The following is a 22,740-nucleotide window of genomic DNA, read 5'->3' as shown; positions in this document are numbered from 1 at the left end:
CTACAGGCGCTGGTTCAGGGACGGTCGAGGCTGACCGGGTTTGACGAGGGCTCAGGCTCGTTGACCGTGGCTAACGAGGGCTCAGGCTTGCTCACCGTGGCTGACATGGGCTCAGGCTCGCTCACCATGGGTGACGAGGGCGCAGGCTCGCTCACAGTGACAGGCGTGGGCGCAGGCTCGCTCACAGTGACAGGCGATGGAGCAGGTTCGCAGACCGGGGCAGGCATGGGCTCTGGCTCGCAGACCGGGGCAGGCGTGGGCCGGGAGGCGGAAGCCCGTTTTCTCTTCCTCCTCCGGACAGACGAAGTGGACCGCGCTGGCTCATGGAAAGTGACTGGCGTGGGGGTGAGCTCGCTGACAGATGGGGCTGGTGTGACAGAAAGTACCATGGGCGACTGGAGAGTCACCCCTGAGGGAGGAGAGGTAGGGTCCTCCTCAGCGGTGCCCACGGTGAACGGTGAGCCACTGACCAGTAAAGTTACCTCCATGAAGTCGCGGAGCTTCCAGTAGCGCGTTGCCGGTGGCAACCGCTCTTTTAGCCAGTCATTAAAGTTGTCCCTGAAGAAGACCACAAGGGAAGAGTCAGGGACGTCCGAAACGCTCGCCAGAATGAGGAAGTCGCGGATGTGGTCTTCTACCGGTCGGTCCCCTTGTTTTAGGCAGAGCAGCCGGTAGCTTGCCTGTTGTACCGCTGGATCCATAGTGGGTCGATCGTTCTGTTAAGAATAGAGGAAGAGGCAAACGGGAGGTGTGGATCCAAACGCGGAACTTTATTACAGGCAACTAAAATAACATAAAAACACAGGAACAAAAGAAAACATCCACAATGGGAAAACAGAGACTGAACGCAGACATCTACAAGGGGCACAGGAACCTCAAACGAGTGAGTAATCACAGGAAACATGGGCAGGAAACAAGGAGCTAACACATACAACGATCAACAAGGAGTGGAAAACACACAGGGTTTATATACACAGACACAGGAGGATCACAAACGACAAACAGGTGCAAACAATGACACAATAATGGCAGTGAGAAGATCTGGGAATTGTGGGAAGTGTAGTTTTTCACAAGGACAGTGAGACTCTGGGCGGACAACAGGGAAAACGTGACATGGAATATGAACGGTGAAACAGAAAACACGGGACAGACAACGAGGAATGGTAACATGAATAAAGAGTTGAGTCACATGGTGCAGTTTTATAAAACAGCAAGGAAACTTGTGTGTTGAAACTCATTTGAAGGGAAGTTTAAGATAGACTTTTGACCACTGGCATAATGGTCTGGTCCACCTTACAATTTATATTATCAAAGATCCGCCCACATAGACAGGAAAACAGCAAACACAGTTCTTGTTTTTTTTTTATATGTACTGTTTTGGGGTAGGTTTATATAGAAAATACCGAAAAACAAGCAGAAATTTGTGTCCACAAACCTTGTACCTTGCAAACTTTGGACTAACGCCATGTGAACAGTAGCTGTCAACTATATAAGCCTGTGTGGGCAGGCCTACAGTGGTGCAAAAGCGAGCTGAAGTATTAAAAAAATTATCAATTCACTTCTGTTCCAACAGAAAGTACCTGGGAAGCAGGGCCCAAATACCTAGAGGTGAAGGCAAACCACAAGCCTCATAAGCACTCAAAATTGCAAGTTTCACAAGGTTTTGATTGACAGAGCATGTAAGTCACCAACCCTCTTAAACGATGCCAATGCCAATAGCAAGGTCGTTTTAAGAGTCAAAAACTCATCAGCAACTGACGTTAGGGGCTAAAACGGGGCAGCCGAGAGTGACTCTAACATCATAGATAAATCCCATAAAGGGACGCAAACGGGACAGAAGTGTTCCAGCCTGCCTACTCCGCGCATAAAACACGAGACAAGAGAATGTCTACCAATAGAAACTCCATTCACGAGCGTGCATTCAGCCACTATAGTGGCAACATAAACTTAAAGCGTTGCCAGGGACCCAAAACATTTCTGAAAAAACTCCAGCACTGAACCAATAGGGCATTAAGCAGGATCCTCACTTTGCACTGCACACCAATCTGGAATCTCTCTGAGATGCATTTGGATTCTGGATTCTCAAGACTGGAATCTCTCAAGGCATCTCCTCCAGGAGAGAGACGAGAGTTGAAAACCATACGTGAGGTGGCCAATATGGCGCCACTACCAGAAGCCGAATCTGATCCTACAGAACCCTTTACAGAACTGCGAGCAGCAGGCCGATTGGAGGAAACGCGTAAATACACACTATTGGCCACTGATGCGCCATCGATGCCCAATGGTGCCGGGGGTGAGTGAGAAAACCAGAGGGGAAAGTGCAATGTCTCGCACAACGCAAACAGGTCCACTTCTAGTGTGCCAAACCTGGTTACACAATCTGAGGATGTCATTTACATTATCCGGGTATCAGACCCTGTCTGGACAAGAGATCTGCCCCAAAATTCAATTAGCCCAGAATATGTACGGCTCACAGAGACAGTACATTGTTCTGTGCCCACAGAAGAATATGATGTGCCAGCCTCAGCATGGCACGAGAGCACAATCCTCCCTGATGGTTGAAGTAAACCACCACCGTTCTTTTGTCCAACCTGATGAGGACATGACTGTCCCGAAACTCTGGAAGCAAAAGCCTCAATGCCAACAGCACCGCTAACATTTTCAGACATTTGATATGCCAATCCAGCCGCTGACCCTTCCACACTCCATAAGCTAGACGACCTGCATACACAGCACTCCAACCCACGGAGGAGGCATCTGTCTTTATCACTTTGCTGCATCACATCTGTCCCATTTAACGTTGACCGCAGAAAGCAGCTGCATGGCAACAGAGTCTAGTAGCACCCATGCAGGATCCTCTATGGTGTATCTGTGTGAAACAAAGGGTCCCTAAACTCAGGGAAACAAACAATTGATCAGAGGAGAAACATTGTATCAGTTGCATCTGGGGCACTTCAGGGAGGACTTAACACTATTGTTCTTTAGAAATAAAGTTCTGCCACACAGACAGAACTTTGGGTTAAGATCCAGAAGAGCTTTGCTACCTGATCAACAACAATAAACTCACTTCCCCAGGAGCACTTGGTTTGGCTTACTCTTCTTTATGTATTAGAAGAACTCTAATACATTGGTGAGCCACCTGATATTGGTTCAGCCACATACAAGAAGATCTAACAATTTGGGAATTGTGAACATTTGTACTTACTGTACATACAATTCTGTTATGCCTGTCCCGAGACCCTTGGTCATGTGGACAGAGTCCGAATTCGACCAGTCAAGTATAAAAAAGGGTCACTCTGAATATATTTACAGCAGGGACACATAGATAAACCATCTTCCCTAGCATTTGAACAAGGAAGAATGTGTGAACATGGGGGAAATTGGAAGCAAGCAGGTTAGTCACAATGGCCCCAGCATTATTATGGGGGGACATTGGGTGTGGTTTTGACAGTGCTTTATGTGTACACTTGTGCTTATTGCACATTGAATTCTGTTAAGCATGCCCTTATTGAAATAAAGTTTGTTGTCTGCTTGAAACAAAGTGCTCTTGCAAACAGGGAAAAGAATGATTGAGGCACAGTTTCGAGCATTCGAGGCGTGATGAGTGGCTCAACATCATTCGATAATGTCCTTAGAGCAGACCAGGGAGTGACAGCAGCATATGAATGGTCTGTTACATCTACTAAATGGGGCTTCGGCTGGCCAAATAAACGGTGCTTTTCCAAACACCATTTGTTTGCAGTTGTGCAGGAAATTTTTTTGCAAACCTCAAATCATAGTAGGAGGCATAAACCCTTTTCCATATCTCTTTAGCAAGCAAAAGCATCGCCTTGACTCACTCATTCTCCAGCGTGAGCCATGGGGAGAGATTGAGGAAAAAAACAAGTGGAGCTTTCAATTTAATAACTGTTTTTTTATTATCAAATACTCCTTAACACTTGGTTGGACTGCAAAAACATTGTGTGCAAATCCAACAGTCATTGTAGCCAAATCCATGCTGCCACCGAAAAACTGAGCAAAGATAGTAGTCAGAGTCTCTTCTCTCACGTATTCTGTGAAATGGCATAAGAAAAACTAGTTAAAATATCTCTTTCCTGATAGAAAACCCTCGAGCAAAATGGCACCGATGAAGCACTCGCATGTTGGTTAACCATCAATCAATTGGGGAATATCCTCTTATTCCAGCCTCCTCGTTCTACAGGTTCACTGGTCCATGCAGGATCACCTCCACCGTGAGCAGCACTCTGACAGGGAGGGGAGAGAGAGAGAGAGAGAGAGTTGCCAAGGCCATGCCTCCATTGCCTTATTCATTTGTATTCACCCAGAACGACACAGAAAAAGACAAAAGGGACAAAGCCATTTTGTTTTCTTACAGTCCAACGACGAAACCTCCATACATAATACTGGGTGAGTCGCTAGTAACAAACACGGGCTGAGACAATTTGTGCACTGAAGAAAGGAAATTGCATCAAAACTATCACATAAGCGCCATCAGCCAATTAATTGGTGTGATTGTTAGGGGCTCACTGACGTGTTCACAATTGCATCATTACGCAACATAGAAGGTAATTCGAAAGGGAACTGGTTCTTTTCAGTGAACGAGATGAACCAGTTCACCAAATCGGACTGAAACATTTGAAACAGTTTGCATCTCGAATCAACACTGACACACAAGTTACTCTTACTTAATCTGACTTTCAGACATGACTGACACTCTGATAACCAGGAGTAATATGATCCTAGAACAGGTGATAACTGCTTTTCCTAACTCTTCTTTCAGAAAGTATAACAAAAAATATGTTTATGACTTAATTGTATTACCGTTTGATCAATGTATGATGGTGATCCGGTCACTGTAGTTCTTGAGTCAACATTCAACAGTACACTGATCCGTGGACAACTCTCGAGTCAGAGTACATTGAGTCGATCACAGCAGTTCTCGAGTCACCAGTACACTGAACTGAGTATCGGTTCTTTCGGACATACTGAGAACTGATGAGTGAGCTGCTGATGAGCATGCATGAACCGAAGACTTGAATGAGGGGGCGAAATGTTTCAGTCAAGAGATGTAAATAAATTTTACTATTGAGGATTGTGCATGCAGATTATATTTGAAATTGTTATGATTCGGATCATGGTTTCTGTAAAAAGAGTGAGATTATTAAGAATAGTTTATTCACTTGATATGCTTTAGACACGTAGAACATCTGCGTTTGTATATTAGTGTCAGTATTGGGTGTTTTAAGTGCAAAAATCTACTGTTGGAAACTTGTCCAAGATGTAATTCTGCCAAATGCATAAATGTAATATCACTGAATGAAACACTGATGATAATAAACACCCTTATTATTATAAAGTAAGAAAAATGTAATATTCAGCAATATGTGCATGCATATGGCTTGTGTTTGAGAGTGTATTCCACGACACCAGGGTTTTAGCATTATGTTCAGTGACGTCATTACTCGATGGTGTAAAACTGGTGAACCGTTTTTTTTAAATAGTTAATTGAAACGAACCGTCCAAAGAACTGGTTCGTGGAAAAGAATTGGACATCCTAACAGCTACATACAAACTCTTCATGCAGATTTTGCCAATATAAAAGCTTAATGTTTTAGAACTCATTGATTTAACTGAACCGAGCTATTGAGCATCTACATCTGAGATGCTATTCTTGAGTAGCACTCAAATATTGCGCACTGCTTTGAAGGCCAAAAATAGCAGCGTGTGCATCACCAGCCTGTGCGCGAGTTTGTGTCAACAGAGCAGTACCATTGCACAAGTAATATGAACTGCTTTAATGGTGTTTTGTGGTTCTTTTATGTCCTTTTTGGAGCTTGAGAGTAACAAACATGACTAACACACAGTATCGGATTTGGATAGAGCTCGTTTGGACCGATATCCGATCCGTTTAACAGCTTCAGTATCGGAGCCGATACCAATCCAGGTATTGGATCGGGGCATCCCTAATTATTAATCGAGAATTTAAATTTGTCTTAAATTATTTCTTAAGAACTATCATAAGAAAAAAGATAATGTTTGAAATTATCAAACATTTTGATAAAATCTTGTATGTGTTTGTTGTGCTTTTTATAATTCTCTTGAGATAGTGGACTCCTAAAATAAGCTCTCTCTTGTGAATGCTGGAGTGTGTGTCTATGTGTGTCAGAGAGTGTTTGGTGTCACTCTTAATGCTGTAATGTATTCTTTTTATTCTGTTTTTCCCTCTTCAGTTATTTAGTACCCAAAAGGGTTTTGTTGTTGTGTACAACACTGTGCCCCCCAAAGTAGTTAGATCCTGTCATAGCATCTGTCCCTGTAGGGAGAATACTGCTACTATCGCTCCATGACGAGTGTGGGTGTGTGCCAGTGGTGGGCGCTTCTGATGTGTTCCTAGTGGTCATCTGGCCTGGATTTCCCTATAATGTGGTAACTCTTAAAGGAATAGTTTAGCCAAAAAAGGAAATTCTGTCATAATTGTCTAAATTTTGTGTTGTTGTGTTATGTTATGTTGTTGTTGTAAGTCAAGCAGGTTTGGAACAAAATGAGAGTTTTTAAATGAAGGATGCATTTTCATTGATGGATTAACTATCCATTTAACTAATGTTATACATTGTTTGAAAATGGAATACTGCCTGTTTCACAAACCAGCATGCAGATCGCTCATTATTATGTAGAACTTACTTGCATCTTACATGAGCTGTCAGGACCAAAATGGGTGAACTAAGGCCAAAAATTGAACGTTAATAAACATTTCTGAATTTAATAAAATAAATAATGATGGCTTTGGTATGACATGATTTTAGAAATATTGATGCTAAACTTTATAGAGATAAATGAAAGTTATGAAAGCTAAAGGAATTTATTGTGATTGCATGCAGTGTGGGTTATAATAACAACATGGTCACACTGTAAATGGACATACTGCTTCCAAATATTCTTGTACCCTAAAATCGACCCCATTCTGCTGAATTACTGACGCATCCATGATCAGATTTTTTTAAATTTTTGGAATTTCCAATACCCAATGTACACACTAAGTCCTTGTGATGGCGCAGTGATTCACCTCAGTCTAGCTGCCTCCGAGTCTGTGACCATCTACTTGTGCATCTTATCATCTGGCTCGCTGTGCATGCCACCGCGTAGGCACATCGCATGTGGAGGCTTCACGCCACCCAGCTCACCACGCGCCCCACTCTACAGCAAACCAGCAAACTCCAGGGGTGGTAGCCAGCGTCTTTTACCACTGAGCTACCATCGTTTGTTACATTAACTAGTTTTTGCTCTTGTGACATCTTTTTAGAATTTTATTTATTTATTTTTTTTTTACATTGATTCACAAATATAACTGGTCTGATATGTTACCACACATGGATGGTGTTTGAAATGCCAAAATTTCTGGAGCAATAAATATTTTTTGTGCCTTTTTTATTTTACTCAGAAACAGACAAATTGCAAATAAAACACATACAAAAAATCATATCAATTCTCATATTTTGATCCATTAAGTTTTCTTTAATGCATTTAAGCAATATTGTCAAAATGGTTCAAGTTTATTCTACATAAATGCATGTGACATCATATAAACAATAATTAGACCAGAAGTAATCCAAAAGTAATCCAAAATAAAATAATCCACAAGATTACGATACTAACTTTATTTTTTGTAATTTGTTATCAGGACACAAATGTCCAGATTTATTTGTTCTCCATCAAACAGAGATTGGGCCCAAGGTATCTAAAGTCACACCGTGTCATACCCAGACACCAAACGACAGACAATTAATGTTATCTTTTCTGTGTTAATCTTAGTTTTGTCCTAAGCAGCTGCGAAGGGTAACAGGATATTCTGTCGATTGTTTGTTTTCTATATTTGGCGTTGCGCCCGGTAACCCCGTCCGCTATGAACTGGCACCCGTCCAAAATGTGGAGCATGGTGCGAGCACGAGGCGATCGCCTATGTTCTGTGAATGCTTTCGGGTTTCTGGTAACCCCCTCGGCTAAGATGGTGACCCCCTTAGGGAGTTGGTGCCCTGCGCAGACTGTGTAATATGCAAATAGTGAGTGGCGGTAGTGGTAGCTAACCTCAGCCTCCTCCATCCCACTTTTTGATTGAGGATTGGACATTGAAATGCATCTATTCTTCCACTACAAACCCTTAAGAAATGTTTGTAAGTTCTGTTCTCTGGTTTGTGTGCAACTATTGTGTGTTTTCTGTTGTTAATATTGCTGGTGGTCCAGTTGAAGCGAAACAAAACCCAATATTTACTTATTATTCCATATCATCTTTAATGTAAATTCAGGCCTTTTCACTTGGCATGAACAGACTGCAGAGATTGTGATTTGTTTTACCACACTTTATTTAAATTCTTGTAAATAGTGTACAGTGACTTTATAATGATCAAGATGCATTAATCCCTTATAAACTGAAAGATCAGAGAGAAATATCCATTAAAGTTATGCATAATGGATTTACGAGTGGTCTGACTACTTAATCTATGTAACTCCCGAAGCACTAGATAATTTTAATTGAAAGTGTAATTGGAAGTGTGTTGAAATCTTAAACCTGTCTTTTTAAATATTTCTAGAAAACATGGAAAGTTGAAAACAGCTAGTATAACAGATGCATCCAGGGGTGGACAGTGTGCAAATTAATGTCTTTTTCAGCAGTATGCCTCTCATTTAGCAGTGAGGTTAACACGGGCAGTGCAGAGGACTGTACAAGTAATGGCTTCAGTTTAAAGCTTGCTGTGGACTTCTACTCTAATTTATATGCAGTTGGGAACTCCTGAGAGACTCCCAGAACAAAAACCCTGTCACAAGGCAAAAGCAGAGAAACCGTCAAACCAAAAGACTCTAGAAACTGAGCACAACCTTCAGGAGGTGACAGAAAAGGTACTAAGCAAGTTTCCCCAGGCTGTGCCTCAGTGAGTTCTATAATTCTGGAGTGTCATTGGTGCAAAATAATGTAGCTGTATTGCTGAAATTCAGGTGGGATTTGAGAGTTGCCAACATGCAATTCTGACACTGCAACCCAAGAAGGGTGACTTAGTACTTTTAAAAAATTGGAGACCTCTTACAGTTTTAAACATTGATTACAAGATATTGTACAAATATCTAAGAGATTGGAGAATATCTTTAATGCAATTATATACAAAGATCAATTTTACAGTGTTAAAGTAGGTCATGCCTTGTCACTGGATCAAGAAAAAAGCTTTTGACTATGGCTATCAAATGGGCTGAGAAAGTAATTTAGAAATTTCACTTAAATATTATCAAAATTTGAATTACAGTTGAATTACATTCAAATTTTAAAGACATTATTTCAATTAGGGAAAAAGCTACAAGATGGCAATGATCACCAGATTTTTTTTCTCCTAAGCTAACAAGAGGGAGGGATAAATAAATCTTCCAAACAGTACTGCACTTATTGCAAAGAACATACCAAATAAAAATGCATTACATTTTAAACTGAAGTGCATAAAATTATGAAAATAAAAGATTTTTAGCCAGTCAATATTCTCAAATTAAATAGAAAAATAAATAAATAATGCTTCAATAAACAGTTCGGTTAAATTAGTGTTGCACAGTACCCCACTGCCATGGTACTCAAGCTTTCCAGATTTCCAGGCAGTAGTGGTATTCTTTTAAACTAAGTTGTGAAGTGGCATTTGAGGTTTAGACTGCATCACTGCAGTAATGGCATGTATTTGAGCCCATTGCTATAATAGGGGCTGTTTAAACAGGACACCTGACAGAGTGCAACACAAACAGAATGCAGGGATGTGGAGATGCGCTTTCGATATTGAACTCCTTTCAAATTATCACAGCGTTTTTCACAACACTGCTTATGGGTCGTTCAGACTGTTCTTGTGCTAAAAATGCTAGATGCCGCACAACGCATGTAACACAGGTATCTTGAGATGCACGTTTAAAAGTCTTTTTTATCATCAGTGCTTGACACACACATCTAAAATTCAAATTTTTGCATTTGAATATGCATTTTATTTTAAATTCAATCAATAATCAAATTTCAATTTTAAATTTGACAGCCTTAGTTTATACAGAGTGGACCACAGATATCGTCCTGAATCTCTGAAAGCTAAGGAAAGGAAAAGTTTTGTCTCATGGGCGGAAACATAATCTTTGCAGTGAAAGCAGGCATTTCTAGCACAAATTTGTCATGATGGTAAGCAAACCACAAACCGGCGACAGGGTGTTGGGCACAAAGGCTCATCGATGTGACAGGGCAACATACAGTAGGTTATCCCGAACCAACAGAAGATCTGCTGTAGCACAAGTCACTGAACATTTTAATGATTGTTATGGGAGAAATGTGTCACAACACACAGTGCATTGAACCCTGCTGCGTATGGGGCTGATCAGAGTATCCATGATGATCCCTGTCCATTATCGAAAGTTTCTACAATAGGCACACAAGTGTCAGAACTGTACCTTGGAGCAGCAGAAGAAGGTCGACTGGTCCAAAGAATCTCATTTCCTTTGACATCATGTGGACGTGTTCACCGTTAACCTGGGGAGGTGATGTCACCAGGATGTACTGTGGGAAGACAACGAGCCAGTGGAGGGAGTGTGATGCTCTGGGCAATGTTTTGCTGGGAAACCCTGGATACGTCCATTCATGTGGACATGATATGACACGTGAGACCTACCTAAATATCATTGTAGACCAGATATACCCCTTCATGGCAGTGGTATTTCCTGATGGCAGTGGCCTCTTTCAGTAGGATAATGTGCCCTGCCATACTGCATTTTTTGGGAATGGTCAAGGTCCTCCAAATTCTCCAGATCTCAATCCGATTCATGGCGGCTCCAGACTTGAAGGATCTGCTGTTAATGTCTTGGTGCCAGATACCACAGGTTACCTTCAGGGAAAACCATTTCCAGTAACATGCAACTCCATGCATATTGTTTCATGTATATCAATCTTACCACATGTGTTGGCACTGATATAAGTCTATTCATTACTTTTGCCTACAAAATATAGCATTTTATAACACTTAATGAAAAATTCTCAGTAAAAGTCTTGACAATGCCTACCATAATGTCACACAGGATTAGTTAGCTGGTACAGCTAGTTTACCCTACTTTTACCTCTTGAATATTATATAGTTAAACTCTTGTAAGTTGAGGGTAAGATGTTCCAGTTGACTTGACAATGCATATTGCCAGTTGCAGTGGAACAGTTTTGTGACAAGGAGGAGGGCGTGGCTGGGTCATGATGGTTCACGGCCGGAGCTGAATCAGCTGTTCAGTGGAAGAGCGAGATAAATGGGAGCCTGAGCCACCAGTTCGAGAGAGAGAGAGATGCACGTTGCCGTGCTGCATACGTGTGTCTGTGTCCTTATATTTTATGTGGTTTTAAGTTAATTTATATCATTAAATTTTTATGTTGACTGTTCAGCCAGTTGCCACCTCCTCCTTGCCCAACTTACCGCATTACAAGTTCGTTAATAACAGCCTGAAAACATAATCAGCTTGTGAATATTGTATGTTATATGGTAAATCTTCAAAAAGAGGTTGTTTACCAGTTTGCTGGTTAAAATGTTTTAAACATTCAGTCAATGTCATGTTTGGGATTGTAAATTAAATCACATGGCATGGTGAGGTCCAAAAAGAAAATTCTGAGATACAGTATAAAGGGTGATAGATGTTGTAATTTTACATGGATGTGAAAGAGATTTCAAAACAACAAGTTTTGAAAGTTATATTTTCCATAGAAATCGTGGTGTTTTAGATGCTGTTGGGGCCGTGTAAACAAGCTCTGGCTCTACCAAAGGTCTCTGCTCAGTGGTAAGGTTGGGTGTCTGTATTTGCATAAACCAAGTTGTAGCTGTCATCCATTGCTTCAGAACAATCAGCTAATCAATACTTGTTATGCACCAAGCCTCTGAATGAGCATTGTTTGCCTTCTAAGGCGGGAGTGTGTGTGTGTGTGTGTGTGTGTGTGTGTGTGTGTGTGTGTGTGCGTGTGTGTGTGTGTGCAGGCTCAGTAGTGCATGAAGGCTGTTTTCCTACTTTAAAATCAAATAGTATGCCAACACACAAGCCTCTTTAGGGATCAACTGTACTTTAATCTTTATAAGGTAATCAGACAATACAGTATATTCTCTTCTCTATTTTCTGTGTGTGTGTTCATGTTTAGCAAACTATATGTCTAAAAGGCAGGACAAAAATTATTTATTGAAAGGCCAATGTCCAATAAACAATCCGATGCTTTTTCCAATACAAATAGCGCTCATAATGCTCCCATAGACTTTTAGTGAAGCGCATCATAAGGGCAACACCCAAAATGGCGTATTTAGAGTCCAGTGAACATTGATGTTTGCTCCATTTTAATCTAATGTACAGGTGTCTTCTAGACTCTGTCTAGACTCTAAAGTACAGTATGGCTTCAGTGGGGCTCTATGGGTGATGTGTTTAATAGGGCTGGTTGATAGGACGATGTAATCGGATATCGACAATATCTTACAAATATCCTGATGCCGATTGAAATTAGCACCCACCAAATGCGACAAGGCTGAATCATGCTCCTTATTTGCAAGCTCCTCGTCCAAAAGCAGATATTTCATACTGTATGTGGATAATTTTGCTCATCTATCCACCACTGTGGCAGGCTAACTGTAAGATTCTCGGAATGACACATAACCATGTGTTAGACACAAAGACACCCTTAAATAAACACACTTTATAATATTTTTAAGAACAGAAAAAAAGAAAAGCCGTCAATGACATCTTTGATGTTCTTTTTTTGTTCAGAGGCGTGCAGCGGGAGCATGTCTTGTGGAACACGCACATGTAACAGAGCTCATTATTTTCTGTTTCAGTCATCTGATAACCATTTGCAAGAATAATGTAGTATTTGAAAATGCAGCAAATGATGTCTGACCATCTTGGTAGGTGCTCAAAATTTAGCTAGCTTTATTTCCACGGAGCAGTTCGCGCTTAAGATGCATTGTGAACGCAACTCTGCAGGGTTGTGTTGAACGATCTATAGATAATGGTTTATTTATATTTCAGTTATTATTATTATCATTACTATCTTTACATTCTTAATTGTATTTAGTTCTTAATTTGTAGGCTATTATTAATTTTCCACCTGTTGTCGTATAAGGATACTTGCGTGATGGCAAATGGGACGTTGGAGACGGTAAATGTTTGGATTTGGGAAGGTGGTTATATAAAATATTTTGATCACACATTGTAATTTGAATTGCTTTTTTTTGTTTTGTTTAAAGTGCAATTTAAATTTAGAAATATATTTGAAGTTTTTCACGTTTCAGTAAATTTATTTAATTTTTAATGCAAAATAAAGAATATTCACCACCCCCTCTGCAGGTGGGTTGACGATGTAAACAGATATCACAATATTTGTTCTATAAAATATCGTAAAAATATTTTTTGCATATCGCCCAGCCCTAGTGACTTCTATGGACATATTCATGTAGGATAAAAGCAGATTACATTACTTGAATGAACATTAGTTAATTTTACTTTTCTCATGCTGCTTATGATTTATCATAAACACTATTTATCATAAACTGCAGACTGTTTGGCATTCAGTGAGGAAACCTCATAAACCTACATGTTATCTTGTGATTTTAGGCTAACTGGAAAATTGTTGTGACAGTGTAACAGTTTAGGGTTTGGGTTCAGGTTCATATATTTTCACACTGCATGGACACATCTTTGCTTTTTGCTATTGTCTCCTCTTGCTTTCTCTCACTCTCAGTCTCTGTGGTATTGCTGGCTCATGGTAATGTGAGCTTGCTGACTGTTAACTTCCCCCACTTCCTCCCTTCACTCTTCTCTTTCCTAATTGCATTGAAGGATGGCTTTTATCTGATCTAGGTACAAGTCCTTCTTACGCTGGTTTCACATATTCTCCGTGAGCAGGGCGTGAACAGCACGTTTTCCTATCAACGCCCATATTAACAGATTACGCCCTTCACATTGCAAGCGTGAGTTCTGCGTCCCAGACGTGACAGTGAGCGGATAGTTTTGGCACAAGCCTATTTTTGTTGTTTGGCTCACGCTGAACTCAGTATCTCAGGGTGCACTAGAATACTAAAATTAAGAGGAGATTTTAGAAAAGAAACAAAAACAAATAAACAATATTTAAACCAAACCAACTATGCACTACAATTTATACGTCTGCATCTTGACCAAGCTTTTTGGAAATGTAAGTCTTTCCCCATTCAAGTAGATATGAGCTGTACTTTTATGTAGCTTGTTCACAAAGAAACTAGTTGCCCAGCCTGCCCAAAAGCATTCCAACGATGACCACCAATTGGACTGGCTTGCCATGTGTGGCAGGGCGGAGGGCGGGGCCGGGTCGTGATCCTACACATCCGGTCCCGTATTAGGCTAATCAAGCCTTCGAGAGGGATGTGTGTTTGTCTGTTAAAGTTTCAGTTTATTATTAAACCATTATTTATATTGTCAAGCCGGTTCTCGCCTCCTCCTTTCCATTGATCACTTTACACTGGTGCCGGAAACCCGGGAAGGAGGAGGGATACGCCGTAGTAGATTTCTCGCCACTACCGTCCACCCCAACGGAGCAGCCGCAGCCATCTGCCGGGGGACAAGGAGCCCAGCCGCCTGGAAGAGGACGATGGCCGCCGACCGCGAGGGGAGAAGGGGCTCCTAACCTAGCGCCTGTAGCGGTCAGGGCCGCTGCCAGGGGCGGAGGAGTCCCCTATTGGCCGCTGAAACGCGGCGGGGTTTGCGACCGCCGACCATGAGCGGGGAGGGGCGAACCGCTGCCAGGGGCAGGGGAGACCCCTTCTGTTCCCCGAGAACGCGGCGGGGCGTTCTGTCCCCCAGGGGCTGGAGGTCAGCCTCTGATCTGTCCGGAGAGGCGTGGCTGTCGTCCGATAGAGGGTGGTGGAGTGGCCGAGGAACAAGCTGCGGCGTATCGGAGAACAGGCGAGTAAGAGTTTTTTTTTTTTCATCTCTCTCTCTCTCGCTCTCTCTCACTGCCGCTCTGCGTTGGCCTTTTCCCTCTGTTTAAATTTTACAGTGTTTTTTGGGGGGGTACTACACTGTTACAGGAAGTACCCCCCCAGTTTAATTATTTCTGTTTCCCTCCCCTTGTCCCCTCCCTCGTCCAGGTAGACGGGGATGACCTGCCAGCAGACGGGGCTTAGGGCACGCCCTCCCCCAGGGAAAGAGGCTCCCCAGCCTGAGAGAACGAGGGAGGAATGTGGCAGGGCGGAGGGCGGGGCCGGGTCGTGATCCTACACACCCGGTCCTGTATTAGGCTAATCAAGCCTTCGAGAGGGATAAAGGTCGACTGCAGAGGATCGTGCGGAGAGAGAGAGAGATCGTTTACGGTCATGTCCGTCATGTGTGTTTGTCTGTTAAAGTTTCAGTTTATTATTAAACCATTATTTATATTGTCAAGCCGGTTCTCGCCTCCATTTCCATTGATCACTTTACACCATGAAAATGACTTTGATATATTCACCAATCACGACCAAGTACGCTGATAAACAAATCATTCCTACCATCATTTCACTTCTCTGAGGCTTTTATATCTTTTATTATATATATTGTATATATATGTATATATATTAATTCTGTCAAGACTTTGACCACTTTTACATACACTTAAGAAAACTGCTTATTTGTTTGGTTTGGCAGAAAGCTGCGTTATGAAACGTCATGTAGATGCAAATGCAGCCGTTTAAGAGATTAAAGACTGTTAAGAGAAAGCCCTTTAACACACACACACACACACACACACACACACACACACACACACACACACACACACACACACACACACACACACACACACATCTTTTGTCAGAGAACTTGGCATATGTGTCTTTGTTAATGCATAAGTGAAGGTTGTGTATGTTTTTAAAGAGTGCACATGTGTGTATGTGCTCAAGTGTGTCGGGGGAACCCCAATGTCTGATGTAAAGGGCAATCCCACTATTGCAGGAAATGGATCTGTCGCATTTACACAGTGCAAGCAGCTTTCATGTCTTCAGCAGCTTTCGTGCATTAAACAGCTTTCTGGGGTAATAGTGTAAATGAGCTACTATGATTTAATATCTGCAGAAATTATTACTCCACCCTCTGCGTATCGTCATTAAAGACCACTCTATATTGTTAAACCAACGTGGTTCGAATGATGGATGTGTGACATAGTTAGTACGGTTTCAGGAAACAGTTGTCACTAGCTAGGTTATTTCTCCATTGATGCATCATACTATAGTGGTTAAGATGTGAGTTACGTAGTTGTACAAGAAACACACCCCATATCTTAATACCAGGTGGAAACAGTAAGAAAATTACCAATACAATTTGAAAATAATGGTATAAATAAATAAATGTTCACTGCTCAAATAGTGGAAGAGTGGATGTCAGCATTTATCTTCCTTTTTATGTTTCTTTAGTGTACCTCTTTAGTGTTTCTTTAGTGTATTTCCTTGAAAAACAATTTGGTAAATCTCTGTGGTGAAAACCCAAAGGTTGTTGGCTGGAATCCTGCATGGGGTGATCATAAAGCCTCACTCTGTTTTCCTAGACTCTTTGCATTTTGCTTAATGCAATGGTTGTGCTTCACCTCATCTTGCAGCTACTGTATATCCAGTTACTTAAAAAAATTAACTAGTGGTAATAAGTGTCAAAATGTTTCATTCCAGCACTTTTAATCCTTTCTGAGGGCTTTGATTGTAGGAAGTCTTTTGATGTTTGATTGATCTTCTGCTATCTTCAAATAAATCTTCATTTGTTTGTGTTTGTACAATCAGGTCATTCCCAGAGAGATATCAGTTTTGTGAACTTTACAACTTTAAATATGCAATGCTGCAGAAATAGTTTTTGAGTGCATTCTCTCTCTCTCTCTCGTAGAAATATCGATATCAGGATGAAGAGACTCCGCCCTTGGAGCATAGCCCCGCCCATCTGGCTCACAGTAAAAGTGCTGAGATGCTTCACATGAGTGATAAGAATCTGGCTGCCATGGATTCCATGCACAGTTACGCCCCCCACACACACATCTCACCAATAAAGGTATGGATACTTGCACACACACAGAATAGATGTTAACACAGTGGTATGTGACGAATTCAACTCGCTTTCCTAAACATTTTCTAAAACCAGTGTTTGCAGTGAGGTCAGTGTGAGCTCATGTTGAATAGAACTAATCCTGTATAGCCAGACTATTGGTCTGGTCCACTTTTCAGCCTATTCTGGCCAAAAACTGATCACTTAGGAAAAGATCGTCTGACTGGCACGTGAAGAGCCAATCCACAGTTTGAATTGTTTAACATAACATTAGCAATGATTTATGAACAAGATTTTGTTAGCCAATCAGATATCAGCCATATCGGCCAGCTCTTTTTAGGGAAAAATACGTAAGTAAAAGTATTAAAGTAAATAATATTACAAATGTACAGTACAGGTGAATGACAAAAATATTGGCACAACTAATTATACCCATGGCAACCTTGTTGAATTAATTTGTTACTATATATACCTTTGAAAAACACTGAGCACTTTGGCATGGCTAGAATCATCCAACTGATGCATGTTTAGATAAATCAACAATTTAAAAATAGTGCAGACTAAACAAAAGAATGTGTCCTTTGTGAATGCTCTGGTTTAGTCCTTTTTCCACACTACTGAATTATACAGTGGTAATGACACTTATTTCAATGGGGTTTTATTTGCAAAGATAAACCACTTCATAATACAGTAACAATGATTGCTACAGTATCTACAATTCACTATAGCACAGTACATTATTTATTTTCTGCATGTTGAATGTGTGTTTTCACTGTTGTCAGAGTTTTTAAGTTTTCCAAATGTTATCCATGCAATAATTTTTTCATTGGTTTTGCCTCTGATCTGTTTGTATGTTTGTTTAAACACTCTCTCTCAGGTCTACAATATTTTTCTATGCCAGTGTTAAGGCCTTTTCACACCAAAAGTGTCACGATTATGAGAGGCGAATCACAGACGAATGACCCTTTTCCATAGAAGTATATAAACTTCTCGTCCACCTCTGGCAGATGCCAGCTCGCTCCTCCCCAAGTGGAGACTTCCCAAGTGGAGACTTCCACTTGGGGAACCACTCCTCCCCTACTTCGGCACCTGGCAACGGTTCCTCCAGCTCTCAACAGCTGGCAGCGACCCCTCTGTCCCCAGACAGATGGCCACGGCTGCTCCCCTGGTGGATGGAGGACTCCCTCCTCTTACGGGGTAAGGGATGGGCAAGGAGGTGGCGGGAACCGGCTAAACAGTCAACGTAAAGTTTAATGATAAACTCAACATAAAACAAACAAACTAACGCAGACACACATACAACACAGCTGTGTGCATCTCTCTCTCTCTCTCTTTCTCAAACTAGTACTTGCAGCTCGTCTTTATCCCCCCCTCCGTATGTCTTCATGGCCCGGCCCGGCCCGGCCCTGCCCTGCCCTCCTCCTCGTTACAAACATATTATAATTTGGAACAAAACTCATTATACGCCACTGCCACGCATACTGTATATACTTGTGTTAAGTATATTTGTTTAAAATCACTGCGTAATGCACACTCATAATGACTGTTAAATCAAATGTTTGACTGTATCTTATTGTATCTTATTGTATCCGTAATGTTTTTTATTAAAAATGTGATACAAAGGGAAAGATGGTAAGATATATATTATATTATACTTATAAGAAAACTCACATAAGATTTAATGCAATTGCCAAACAATGCAGCAATATGGAATAAATTATGAAGACAATCCGCATAAGATCAGATCATTTTTTAAGGGGATGCAAGGCAGTGATGCAGCAGTATCATTTACATGTTAATAGAACCCATATGAGAAAAATTATTCTTTCAGTTTTTAAGGCATTTCATGCAAATGAGCTACACATCCTCACTGCTCGAGTTACTTCAGAGTTTGATATAATTGGTCAAAAAAGATTTCTGTGCTGTAGCATCACCAGTTGCTCTGGTTCTGGTAACTGCAACAGCTTTTGACACATGAAGCTTATATATTATTGGTCAGGCCCTCTGAAGAAAAAAATGGACACACTCACCTTAAAAAAAAGGTTCGCTTTGTTGCTGCATGATCCAGCTCGATTGTTCGTGTTAGGGGAGAATGGATGGTTAGGAATCTATTTTTTCAATTCAAAATGTTGATTGCTGCGAGAAATGGCACCAAACATTCACGTTTGTGTGCAAAGGCCTTTATACATTTCTCTACTTTTCCTTTTTCCATTTCACTGTCTGTCTGTCTGACCTCTATGTTCATTTCCTGCCCAGTTTCCTCATATCCTCTGATGGTGTCAGTATGTGTGTGTGTCAGCTGCAGGAATAGTGTAGAGTGTTTGGAAGGGTTTGATCTGCCTACACACAGCAGAGGTGTCCACAACTCCTGTGGACAACTTGACTCACACAAACACACCTCAGTCCAGTCTTGCATAATCCCTCAACACAAACTTACATATGCATATAGTCTGTTCAAAATGGTATACTACTTATAGTTACTCCAAAATTTCATTTAGAATTACAATTAATTAATAAAAAAAACAAATAAGAAAATGTATGAATTCAAATCAGATCGAAAGTGCTTTTCAGTATAAAATTATTTTTAAATATAGGAGAGTAAATTTTATTAGTCAATTTCACATTTGCACAATTGGACTTTGGAGTTCAAATCTTATAATTATGTGACTGTGGCAAAATGTTTGCAAATTGATATTGCGTAGACCCTTAAGGCCAAACTATACTTCCGATGACCATGTTATGGTTTGCTCCATGCAAAGTATTCGTGACGCAAATTTCGCCATCATCACAGTCCGTGCGAACTGTCCATTCGCACGCAGTCCAATTTTCTTGAGACAGTCCTCGTCTGTTCCCATCACCAGTGACCGCGTCCTTATTTGCTTGTGTACAAAAGAGTATACTTTGAAAGACAATATGGTCGATCGGGTGCAATCCGATCTGGAACATTAAAAAAAGTATACCTAAGCCTTCACACATATATTCACACATACAGTTCTCAGGTGAAATCTCCACTGTGTGGTGCTAAAAGCAAGGTACAGTACATGTTCTCCCAAACAGATTATTTAAAGTTATTGCTCTATCAAGTTTTATTACACAGCTCTCTGGATTACTCAATTCTGATTGGTCAATGGCACCATCTAGTGGTCTGATATCTCAGAGTAACAACTGCACATCCGAGGATTAAGACTTTTCAGTGACCTGGATATTGCGAGTCATCTTTCCTGTTTCTTGTATCACTGTACAATCTCTACAAGATAATACAATTATTTCAACTCAAATCAATGTTTCATGTCCATTTATTTACTTATTTGGCAAGTAGTCTTGTAAAAGGCTGTATAATGAGCAGTCAGACTGTCATTATTTACAAAATAAACACCAATCCATCTCAGACTCAAACCAGAGGTACTGTAGATTTCGGATCTTCTCATATAATTACATAATTTCAATGCAATTAATAAATGGAAAAATGTTTAATGTTCATTGATATACAGTAATGATTTGGTTAGCAGCTGTGCAATAACGGCCAAACCAGAAGGTAAAAATACCGTTTCTGCTCAGAACGCATTGAAATATAAAACTTTTTTTAGCCCCTGAGTAAAAGTGTTTAGATGTTGCAAAACAGCATTAGGTGAGAAAAAGAACAAAAAGTAAGTGTTTATGAAGCTCATCGCAGTGCATTCTGGGATTGCCTTCACCATAACGGATACATGCAATGCTGCCTTAAAATTTGACCAAAAGAAAGTGTCTTAGCATGTTAAACCTTTTCAAACAGCTTTTGTGTCAGGAGCTTATGATAAAATAAAATGCTATCTATGTATGCAGCTCACTTGGTTTTGGAACAGAGGCTGCAGTTTATGGTTCACTCATGTAGTATGTATTCTGTAAAAGCACTATAGCATGAACCTCATTAACATGCAAGCGTTTGCTGTGTTCAGTGTGTCAAGGGCGTTTTCCTGCATGTGAAGGTCAGTAACCAAATGCCGCTTCCTCCTCCTCCTCTTCTTCCTCCTCCTCCTCCTCCTCCCAGCTCTCTCTCTCTCTCTCTCTCTCTCTCTCTCTCTCTCTCTCTCTCTCTGGTACCATCTGTCTTCATGTCTGTGGAACACAACACACAAACATACAGTACACACCTATCCCTGATTCCCTGTGGTTACCTTTACTGTATGGCTTGATAGTGTATCTCATTTGGCTGTCACTAATCTCATGATATCATAATCTACATTATAACATATGAGTGTAAATATTTGCTCTGGCAACAATTTGATTAAGATTCTTTATATAATATAAACAATTTGGTAACACTTTCTATAAAGCCCATATTTATAATGCATTGTAAAGGCATCATAATGCATTATTAATGTCTCATAATACACCTTATAATATGTTATACCTTCTCATAAATAATTGTAACAACAATGAAGATAAAATGTGTTATAATGCATTATACTCTAAAGTATAACTATGAATAGGTACGTATTACAATGTATTATAACTAGTTATAATTATTTATGAGAAGTTATAACGTATTATAAGGTGTATTATGAGACATTATGAATGCAGTATAATGCATCTAAGACTTTGCAATGCATTATAAATATGAGCTTCATAGAAAGTGAATAGATAAATTACCCTGCACCCACGCAGGACAAAACGCTAGGAAAGAATAATAATAATATTTATATGTAGTTTTACTCCTGTTCGTCACATGTCCTCACTGGACATACTGTATGTGGCATTATATACACTACATGCTGTGGACTTTGCATGACATGTATGAATCAGTTTCATATGTGGTATTATGACACATAAGAGCTCCTACATCCTGTTAGTCTTCAACCTGTTCAGATACACTAAATAACTCAGAACCTCTTTAAGCCCCATATAATATTACTGGAAATCAGGGTATGAAATTTACTTTTTTACTCTATCATTTACTTACCCTCAATCCATCCCAGATGTGTATGACTTTCTGTCTTCTGCTGAACACAAAAGCAGATTTTTAAAAGAATCTCTCAGCTCTGAAGGTCCATACAATGCAAATAAATGGTGGCCAGAACTTTGAAGGTTCAATAAGCATTTAAAGGCAGCAAACTAGTAACCCACAAGACTCCAGTGGTAAAATCCATGTCTTCATAAGGGATATGATAGGTGTGGGTAACAGATCAATTACCCACACAGATCAAAGTAACAGATCAATATTTAAGTCAGTTTTGTTAATAAATCTCAACTTTCACTTTCACATTCTTCTTTGGTTTTTGGCCATTCGCATTCTTCGTGCATATCGCCAGCTACTGGGCAGGGAGGAGAATTTATAGTAAAAAAGTCATAATGTCAGTATTTTTCTGCCTCGTGAAATCTATCCATCTATCTATCCATCCATCCATCCATCCATCCATCCATCCATCCATCCATCCATCCATCCTGATTTTCTTTCTACTTTTTACTGTCATGCAGAGGGTTCTGTCAAGATGTGGTACAATGGAATTAGAAATATTCTATTGTAGTACATCAAATCTCAAGGGGTTTTTATGTTATTTATGCATTTGTGAGTAAAGGAGCAAAGAAGGCTAGGGAATATGAGACATTCCTTCAGGAATCATCAAATTCTCAATATGGATTTGGGTCATGGGTTTAAAAGGAGCTCAAGATGACGAGCTACTGTCCTACAGCTTCAGGGAACATGTAGTGTGAGTGAGCTTA

General features: G+C 40.5%; 1 protein-coding gene across 3 annotated transcripts in view; it reads left to right on the top strand.

The window, feature by feature from the left end:
- Positions 1 to 22,740, top strand: part of LOC127625194 (disks large homolog 4-like) — a 191,179-nt gene that overhangs the window by 72,277 nt on the left and 96,162 nt on the right. For all 3 annotated transcript variants that reach the window (XM_052100337.1, XM_052100319.1, XM_052100330.1), the window contains exon 2: positions 16,885 to 17,046. In XM_052100337.1, the coding sequence (XP_051956297.1) occupies positions 16,885 to 17,046 (162 nt within the window). The remainder of the gene's footprint in view (positions 1 to 16,884; positions 17,047 to 22,740) is intronic.

The sequence above is a fragment of the Xyrauchen texanus genome, chromosome 3 (assembly GCF_025860055.1).
Source record: "Xyrauchen texanus isolate HMW12.3.18 chromosome 3, RBS_HiC_50CHRs, whole genome shotgun sequence".
NCBI lineage: Eukaryota > Metazoa > Chordata > Actinopteri > Cypriniformes > Catostomidae > Xyrauchen > Xyrauchen texanus.
The sequence above is the reverse complement of the archived record's forward strand: the minus strand, read 5'-3'. Positions and strand labels throughout refer to the sequence as shown.